This window comes from Magnolia sinica, chromosome 17 (genome assembly GCF_029962835.1).
Source record: "Magnolia sinica isolate HGM2019 chromosome 17, MsV1, whole genome shotgun sequence".
Taxonomy (NCBI): Eukaryota; Viridiplantae; Streptophyta; class Magnoliopsida; order Magnoliales; family Magnoliaceae; genus Magnolia; species Magnolia sinica.
The window spans coordinates 6,864,820-6,874,977 of record NC_080589.1 but is presented as its reverse complement, the minus strand read 5'-3'; the positions used below and the strand labels follow the sequence as shown (position 1 = coordinate 6,874,977).

The 10,158-nt window shown below is 37.5% G+C and overlaps 1 protein-coding gene across 2 annotated transcripts; it reads left to right on the top strand.

Annotated features, from left to right (window-relative positions):
• Positions 1 to 4,493: 4,493 nt before the first annotated feature.
• LOC131231181 (uncharacterized) lies at positions 4,494 to 9,929 on the top strand. 2 transcript variants are annotated; one of them, XM_058227296.1, is made up of 7 exons: positions 4,494 to 4,654; positions 4,751 to 4,822; positions 6,379 to 6,443; positions 7,210 to 7,366; positions 7,762 to 7,839; positions 8,849 to 8,950; positions 9,645 to 9,929. In XM_058227296.1, exons 1-7 carry the CDS (start codon positions 4,520 to 4,522, stop codon positions 9,714 to 9,716), a joined length of 681 nt encoding a protein of 226 aa, XP_058083279.1. In that variant the 5' UTR covers positions 4,494 to 4,519; the 3' UTR covers positions 9,717 to 9,929. The 2 variants fall into 2 exon arrangements, with proteins under 2 accessions (XP_058083279.1, XP_058083280.1); XM_058227297.1 differs by lacking the exon at positions 4,751 to 4,822 and having other exon boundaries at positions 4,496 to 4,654.
• Positions 9,930 to 10,158: the final 229 nt, after the last annotated feature.

The following is a 10,158-nucleotide window of genomic DNA, read 5'->3' as shown; positions in this document are numbered from 1 at the left end:
CGTACAAAGAAAGATCTTAATAACGCTCCGGCCATAGGTTTTTATATTCTCTGGTGGTTTTAAATTGAATTAGTGGACCCTTAGTCATGTGATCCAAACGTACGTTGTTTGCCACCAATATATTCTATGGTGGTTTCAATTTGAATGAGTGGCCCTTCATCATGTGATCCAAAAGTATGTTGTTTGCCACAAATTGAAATTTTCTGTGGCCAGACATGGTCAATTAAAATTGCACCACATGTCTACGCCAAAAGCAAGCGAGGAAAGTAATTTAAATATTCCTCTAGCATGAGACGAGAGCCTTACATTTGGCACTTGACTCGGGATGTTGGCTCACCGTGAAAAGAATATAGTTATTAGGGGTCATTCCACACCATAAATTTAGGGGGCATATAAAGGGATTACAAAATCCCCGGTTGTTTGGCACCGTAAGATAACGGGGGTTTCAAATTTAAGGGGTTTCAAATTCCCTCAATTATAGGTTTGAAATGAACAGTGAAACCTTAGATTACATCTAAAATCTTTTCAAAAGTTGCATGGGTAACATGTGTATCATTAGACTATTAATTTATTAGACACATGGCCCACTAATGATATTTCAAAATAATTAGATTATCAACTGTATCACTATATTTACTTTAATACGATGAGCAGCGTCGTCCAAACATTATCCATGTGAATCAATGGTTAAAAATCGTTGGTTGGTCACTCATACGTGATCTTGTGCTTGTGGCCCATCCTAGACTTGGAATTTCATCATTTTCAAGGAAAGAGTATGTTTGAGCAAGCTTATTACAACCATTGTGTCAAACGTTATATACATTTTGATTAAAGTTGATCTTGAATCCAGAGTGCCAAACATAACAATAGATTTCAAATTCCACAGGCCCTTATTTCACATATGAAATACACCACGATGCATTTTTATTTAATTATGTCAAAAGTTACAGGCGATTTCAAATTTTAAAATTTTAAGTAGATTGACTACCCCACGTAGATGGAATCAACTCAAGGAAGGGCAACCCATTTGTGGGGCTACCATGGGTTTTATTTGCACATCCAAAGCTCAAAACATTAAAGGAAACATTGGTGATAATAACACTTACTATTGAAACATTTTTAAATTGTAATGTTTATTTATCATCGAACTTATTATTTAGGCCATGCAAACTTAAATTAGTAAAAAACTCAAAAAAATACTTGATCAAAATTGTCCATGAATGTCAATAAAATTTTAATGACAGGCATTCAGTTCTCATTGGATACCTTATTTTAGGTAATGCTTTATAATAATCTAACAAAATAAATGAGCCGCATGAATAAAACCCATATATCGCAGTGGGTCCCACTTAACCGAGTGGGGCCCAGTGAGGGCAGGATGCAAACCGCTTCCTAATCCAATTGGTTTTTAGGATGAGAGCATACATGAATGGCACATTCATCATGATTCTTATAAATTGGAAGATTCTGTGGAATCTTTTTCGTGAGTGGAATGGGACCTTCTTGTATTCCATTTTAAGAAATCCGATTGGCTGTAGCAACCGCCACACGGTTATCCACGTGGCACGACATGGTTGTATATATGGCATGATAGGTCCCAACATCTATGAGGCCGACCATGATGCATGTGTTTTATACACGAAGTTCATCCATTTAGCTGACTCATTTTTAATAAGATGCTGACATCTAAAGTACAAGTGGATCACACAAAAGAAAACAGCGGTGATTGAAGGACCACCGTTGAAAACTTCATAGGTAGGGCCCACTGCGATATTTTATTTTCCATCCAACCTGTTCATAACTCACGTAGGCCTGAAGGGATGGAAAACACAACATAAGCTTATGATCCAAAACTTCCATGGCCCACAAGAAGTTTTCAAAAGTGGGCATTCAATCCCCACTATGTTGTGGTGTGGTCCACTTTGAGCTTTCAATGTCCATCAATCTTGGATTCATACCCTAAAATGAGCTGGAAAATGGATGGACGGCATGGATAAAACACGTACATCATGGTGGGTCCTACAGAGCTTGAACCATGTCATGCCACGTGGATATCCCACCACCGCCACTGGCAATCCGCTTCCACATCTTAACCATTTTTTGTATGCCCGTATGAGTTTCTTATCCGAATGATATTTTGTATGAACGGTGATGAGGGTTCTCACCTGATGGACGGACTGGATTCCTCATGATGGGCCCAACAGAGCTTTGAGTGTTCTAAAACAGGTGTTGTAGAAGATTCCGGTCCTAGGTGAGGGCCCTCATTTGCCTGTTGATCTCTAGTGGACCTATCAGTAGGATTCTAGCTCAGATGGTCTATCCCAAAAGTTCAATCATAGATCAGGACCGTCCACTCATGCCAGCTGAATATTTGATCAATTTGATGATTGGCCACAGCTTATATAGGAGACAATTGATGGATCTGAACCGTCGGATTACGATACAACCATTTGCATTAGATCATCCTGAAATTCCGAGTTCACCTCATGTCAGTCGGCAATCGGCATATTAATATTGAGAAAAACTCTGGCGGAGTGTGATGGATGATACACAGGCACTTAGAAATTGCATAGTTGGAATACAATTAATTCAAATTAAATTGTGGGTTTTATGGATCGAATAGTAGATGTATCATGACCCAAAAATTACACTTATTTGATTAACTGACGAATGGATTGGTGGACAATCGATTGGACGGTTAAAAATGAAAAGTAGTATGGTCTTATTTCAACAAATAAGTGGCTACGAATCAAAGGCTAGGATCGTTCAATGAATCTAATTTTGGTACTTTGACACAGGGACACTTATTTCCACAATTTAGTCGGTTTAAATTGAGTTGATTTATGTTACATACAATTTCTGAGCGACTGCGTAGCAAGCATCAATCCCACCGGAGTATCAAATAACTCTCCTTGATTTTTTTGTTGGAAGTGTAATCACTACGCGAATCCATTGCTATGTTGATGTGTGGGCCCCACCTATCTATTTGGGTGGGCCCCACCTATCTATTTGGGTGGGCCACACACGTCATCTAATCGACAGCGGCGGAGAACGAATGGACAGAATGCTTCGGACGTGCGTTGTACACCGCATCATTCTTCTAGATATCTACATATTCTCTGATTAGACTAATCTTAATCTTTGAATAAATCCCTCAATGCTGCTGAATTAGATGACTGATGGTCCAGGATCGTTGAGCTGATGGGCCCCACTTCCTATATGCAATGCCCCGAAGGTCCCCCAGATTGGGAGATCCTGGCCATCCACCTGAATATTTCAACGGACCCATTTTTTATCCAGAAGATTAGGTCAGTTTGGTCCACCTGATTCGAATATCGGATATCTATGTGGCATCCACTCCGTCCATCATTTTCAGTAACTCATTTTAAGACATGAACCAAAAATAAGGCCGATCCAAAGCTCAGTTGGGCCATATTACAGGGAAAAGTGGGGATGAGAACGCTTACTACTGAAACCTTCTCGGAGGCCCACCTAAATTTTTGATCAGGGTAACATTTGGTTTTTCATTTCATTTTGGTGAGAAAAACCTTATGAACGGTTTGGATGGCATATAAACATCAAGATAGGCCCAAGGAGGTTTTCAATGGTAAGAGTTCCCATCACCATTTTTCATTATGGTGTGGCCCATTTAAGTCTTTTTTCAGACTGATTTATGGTATCACAGACTAACACGAGCCGATGCAAATGATGGACGGATTGGATGCCTTAAAAACACATTCGGTTGGCCCAACAGAGCTTCTTGTTGCAATGCCTCCATGCGACAAGTGCTGTAGGAAGCTCTCGTCCCTCTCGCACGTGTTCTTACCGCACGTGTGTAACTATCAGAATCCCCTCCTTTGACCGAACCCTGTCAAACGTCCTCATGTCCAAGTCATACCAAACCGTGTCCTCATGCCTCGGTCCAAATGGGCATTTTCGTCATTTGCTCAAATAGGGGCATCTCTGTAATTTTACTAAGCGAGTTTTTTAATACTCCGGCTGCAGACGACGCTTGATACGCAGGCACTTCAAATAGTACACGTGGCATATACTAACTCAAATTAAACGGTTAAATTGTGGGACCCGAATTATCCAAGTTATAATCCAAGAATCATATTGGTTGCATAATCCTAGCCTTCCATTCGTGGACACTTGCTTGTTGAATTACGATCATTGGATATGTTTATTTTTAACCGTCCAATAAATGTCTATAAATCTAATATTATGAAAGTAAAATAAAAATAATTTTTTATTTATGACACATCTAAATTTTTTTACATAAATTGGACGGTTTAATTTTAATAAATACATTCCATGAATGCAACTTCAAATTAATTTGTAAGCTCCTGAATATCATCCATCGCACTGTGCCAGAGTACGAAAGCTTTTCTCAAGTTTCCACAATTCAAATCAGAGCGAGGGCATTTTCGTCATTTTGTAAAAGAGGGGCATCTTGGGAAATTTTCAATTTTCTACCATTTAAATTGAGAGAGATCGAGAGATAGAGAGCTGTGGGAAAATGGGAGAAGAGATTTCATTGTATTTGGAAGGTTTGGTCTCTCCTTCAATTCCTCAGTGTAGAATCTGTCATGAAGAAGAAGGAGAATCCTCTAAAAGCTTGGAAGCTCCTTGTTCTTGCTCGGGAACTCTCAAGGTGGGGGAAAAAATGAAAAAAGAAAAAAGTGCATTTGGGTGTCTTTTCTGTTTTGGAATTTAAATTTTTTGACCGTTGTGCTTTCTCTGATTTCAGTTTGCTCACAGAGAGTGTATACAGAGGTGGTGTGATGAGAAAGGGAATACCACCTGTGAGATCTGTCTACAGGTTAGATTCCAAAAGATCAGAAAATTGGAAATTTGGGTTTTGCTTTGATTTCAGTTCTTTTGAAACTTTATTTGTTTTTTCTGTTTTTGATTTGAGCTATTTTTTATTGGTTAGAATTCAAATTTAAAAAAAGGAAAGGAGATTTGGGTTTTGCTCTTATTCCTTTCTTTTGGATTTTTTTTTTTCTCTGTTTTTCATGTTCTTGATGAGATGAAAGATGGGTTTTTGAGCTTATTTTCACTGGTTTTTTGTTATATGAAATGGGTTTTTTACAACCTTTTGAATCTCTGTTTGTTTGGTTTTCGTGGTTGTGAGAATTGAAGTTTTGGGCCTTTAAGTCTGTTTTGCATCGTTTCTTTTATGATAGGAAGTAGTATTTTTGTGTTATTTCTGGTTTTTCTGATATGAAAATTAGGTGTTGTTGGAAGATGTATGTATGAAACTATGTATAGAAGTGTGATTTAAATATTAAAAAAAAAAAAAATTCTACTGTTTCTTGCTTTAATTGAACTTGGGTTCTTTCTTTTGAAGTTTTTATGTTTTTCTCCCCTGAAATAGAAATTGGGTTTTTGGGCCATGGTGTAAGTTGGGATGTTTTGAGTGTTTTCTAACTTCTATTGTTGTTGAAACTGGGCTCTTTTTCATGTATGTTTATATGGTTTGTTATGTGATGTTTCTGTTGAAACTGGTTTTTTTTTTTTTGAATTTATGTTTATATGGTTTGTTCTGTGATGTAAAATGGATTTCTAACATATCTTTCCATATATATTTTTTATTATGAAAATTACGTGTCTAATATGCGTCTTTATAGCTTTTGATTTAGGGTGCGTTTGGTTGCACCAAATTAGACTGCTTAATCATAAAATATCATGATATTTGGTGCAACCAAACGCACACTTAGCGAAAATTGGGTCCCTGTTATCTAAATTTTTATGGTTTTCGTGTGTGAAATGAACTCTTTTCTTTTTTTTTTTGTTATAGTTTTTGGTAGGTAATCCGTGACCTCATCGTCGGAGAGAAAGCACCATCCCACATATTTACTGGTTCATCCCTTTTCTAGGCTTCAAAATTATGAAAATTGGATCACTTCAATTCTAATTTATGGTGCTTGGGGTGATAAAACTCTGAGCTCTCGAATTTATATTGCTTGAGTAGCTTTTTTGAGTAAAAATCCTTTTTCTTGCTTAATGGATTTTTGTGACAATTTCATTTTTACTGTGTATGGTGCTTATGTTATAACTAAAATGGGTTTTGTAGATAGTAATTGGTTTTTCTCCAACAGAAAATTGGGTTTTTCTATGTGTTTCATGGTTTTTTCTGTGATGAGAGCAGAGTTTTGCCGCTGCCTTTTTATTGTTTGTGTCTTGATAAAAGCCCAGCGCTCTTTTATCATTCTGCTTTCGTTTGCCTACTGCATGAATTGGTTTCTATGGCTTTTTCTTTTTAACATGAGGTTATGTTCTTATGCAGTTTGAAGTTTTCAAATTTTCTTTGTTTAAATGATCTTCTGATTGAAATTGGAAATATTGATTGAAAACATTCAAATTTTTTTGCAGAACTTTGAAGCTGGGTACATAATACGGAAAAAAGCTCGATTGGCTGATATAGCTGTGACAATCAGGTGATTTCCTTTTCATTATATTTTTATCTTTCATACTAGATTGTTCCAAATGTCGCCTTCAGCCTCTCTAAAATGCATGCGTCTCTTCTTTTTTACTCTCCTTTTCTCAAGTTTTTAAACTCAAAACACTTCATGGATTGACCACCAAAATCTTATCTTTTGTAGTTTAGTCTGGCCCAGCATTTGCTAACTACACACGCACCTTTACACGTATGGAACATCATTCCAAGGCACAAGGTGGCCGATATGGGAAATTCAGGCTGACCCACTTCTCAGGTGAGCCAGTATATATAAAAAGAACCAACGGTTTAAATAAAATTGCCAAATCGTTCAACATGCATGTGTGGCTTTATGATTAGTGGACTGGCCTGATTTTTGCATATGTTCATCTTCATGGTGGGATCACCTTATCCTGTGCTCAGATGATGGACACACCTGCCAGGAGGCCATGTGTGCTGCATGTAGAGATCTGTATGGAGGAGGTGTGTGTGAGACAAACCAACCTCTTAAAACTTATGTAACCAGTGCCATCTGATCTCAGCCAATTCTTCACAGGACAATCTGAATTCGTCGGTTGTTTGATCCGGCAGCTCTAGATAACTTGGGGCTGGTCAGCACAAGAACCCCCAGTGGCTCATGTTAGATTTTTATTTATTTTATTTTAAAAAAAAAAATTGTATCTGAAATGAATAATTACTGTTTTTAAGTTTGTATAAGAAAAGTAAAAGAAAAATCATCAATTTAAACTAACTTCTCACTGAAACAGAGAGAGCTTGGAGGTTCCCAGACAAAACCATGAGCTACGCCATCCTAGATTAGTGGCAATTGTTGCGGCAGAAGATGAATTTATCGAAACCCGTTACCCTGAATGCTCCTCTGCATCTGAGAGAAGTGCGTCATGCTGTAGATCCCTGGCTGTAATTGTAAGTAGTGTTTTCCATATCTTTTACATTGATTCAAAAGAAAAACAAAGATAAACTGCACCAACTTTGAATTATATGTGCTAGTCACTTACACCAAGTTCTCGGTGTAAAGAAAAATAGAGATTGAACAAGAGAAAGATGTGGGGCCCACCAAGTTGAAGGTTGTGGTTCCCCCTCCCCATTTGACAACCATCAATTAGAGATCAGATGGTTCTTCACATACACCAAAATTTGGTGTAACTATACAACAGCATTTTCATCAATACGATCTAAGAACACTCGAATATTAGAAGCTGTTTTATATTGAGAAGAGCGAGCAAAGCTTGTATTTTTCTTGATTTTATATCCAAGTTTCTAATTCCTCTTTCTTCTTCTTTGGTATTTGTATTGTACAGTTCACTATCCTTTTGCTTGCAAGACATCTTGTTTCTATGCTAGGTGGAGCAGACCATTATCCATTTACACTTCTCACTGTAAGTTTCTGATTATTATTATTATTATTATTATTTTATAACAGCTTAAAACTAATTTAAGTAACATCATCTTTTGTTGTTGGACATTTAGTGTCCATGCCGTCCAAGGTTCAAAAACCTGAATACTCAATATTCAACTGGGTTTCTCAGTGACTCTGCAAGATATCTCATTGAGTCGAGTCAACTCGGCTGAGTTTGGAGACGGGTCACCGAGTTATAGAACTATGGTTTCATTTCCTCCTGGCAGTATGCATGGCAAACATGTCTGGTGATCAGAACTGTTGTTCTTGTGGGGCACCACTTGGATAGGCCATCTCCCAAGAAGCAAGGGGATTGGCTGTGGCAGCCATCTGATTAGTGACCTAGAAAAAGGAAACAGTTAAATCAGTTGTCCAGATTAGACCAGCAAAACTCACAACTGGATGACCAGAGTTGTCGGATCTGTAATTCTAGAACTTGCAGACTTGACTCGAAATTCAGCTGAGTCAACTAGACTCTACAAGATTTCGAGCCGAATCTCTTGGAAACCCTAGACTGGTGATGACTTGGTGAGTCCACCCGATCACTCAGTTGACTCAATACTACTCATGGTGACTCGACCCATCAGTTGCTGAGTCAGCATAACATATATTAATAAAAAAGCATGTGCCAACTAACCAACTTGATGTTCCGTGCAATTATATTTATGTTTTGTTATGTATATTATTTCTAATTATTTTATATATCTACTCGTATTCGAAATGCTTATATTTTTAAATGTCGAGTCGAGCCAATCCGGCTGAACATCAAGTTGAGTTGAGTTTTCAGTTTTTTAAACCATGGTCGAATCATGTATACTTTTGGCCTATGGGCTCACTTGATCAAGATTCCAAGATCACAAAGACATGCCGTGCCCACTGTACCATGAGGGAATTGCATAGGACTTCTTTGCTTTTTCTTTAATCTTGTGATCATTGCTTGCTTATTTTTGTAGTTATTTCTTTTATTAATTACTTTGTGAATTTCTCAGGTGCTCGTTTTAAGGGCCGGTGGAATTATTGTGCCATTATACATAATGGTGAGAACAATGGAAGCAATCCAACGGTGGAAGCGGCAAAATCAACAGCATCATGTTAGTTCCCTCCCTTTTTTTTCATTAATTTTAAATTATTATTGCATAATTATTGTGAACATGATCTGAATTCATCGCATAAGCCATATTTACCATCTGATCCTCGTTCAATCCATCCGGAACATCCAATTGATGGGTCACCTCTTGCAAGGCTGAACGCAAGATCGCACTGATAAGCAATCCTCCACAAAGGAAGTCCATTTTTAAAACGGTTATAATTGTTATAACCGTTCAATCGGGGCACTCATCGACTCCTATCCTAGATCAGATGTATCCAATCTATGTACATGAACAAATATTGGACAGTAAAGATGGCTTATACCAGGATTAATAAACCATGATCAGTTATCTAATAAAAAAGTACGCTCGCAGTTTTATCCAAATCAGAGCCATGTCGAAGAAGCATGGCACTTTCTTCCACTTAATAGAAGTAAAGGGTCCTAAAAATGTGATTAAGCAGAAGGAAGCGCTGCTTCGGCTACAAGAATCTGCATGGAGGGTGACACCTGCTAAAATTGAATTTAGTCTTAATCTCAATCATGCAGGATTGCTTACCCAAACAGGACCACTGGAAGCTTCATAATAATAAGAAAACCATCTTTACCGGTTAGAAAAAAAAAAAAAAAAACACGCAAATGCTTTACTAGGTTGAATTCATCTCAACTAAATCCATTTGCCTGTTTGCCTTTTCCAGGTGTCTGATGATTCATCCCCAGAAGAAGCCGAGGAGGATGAGCAATTGCAGCATACAGTTCAAATACACTAAAACATAGCCTGCCCTAATTTCTGCAGCCAAGTGAATACATATTCTTTATTTCTTTTTCTGTTTTGTATTTTATACCCAAAATAAAAAATAAAAAATCAAAGTTCAAGTCAGTTCCCCTGTAAATTTATGCTTTTGTTAAGCTCTTTTATGTATCAATGTGAAATTAATATATTAATAGTGAGAAGAGGTTTACAATCTCTCATTCAAATTTCAGACCTTTGTGCTTGATTCTTTTCTGAAGGTATTCTCCCATCTTCAATTTAGGAATGGGACTTATACGGAAAAATGCCTCCCACCTTTTTAAAGCACTGCAGAATGCTTTCATGTGAGTGGAATGACTAAAATTACCTTAGTTATTATATTCCTTTAGATGGTGTTAAGAGGTGTTGTATAGTGGGACCAGTTTGTATGACATCCAACCCATTCAATTGGCACATCCAAC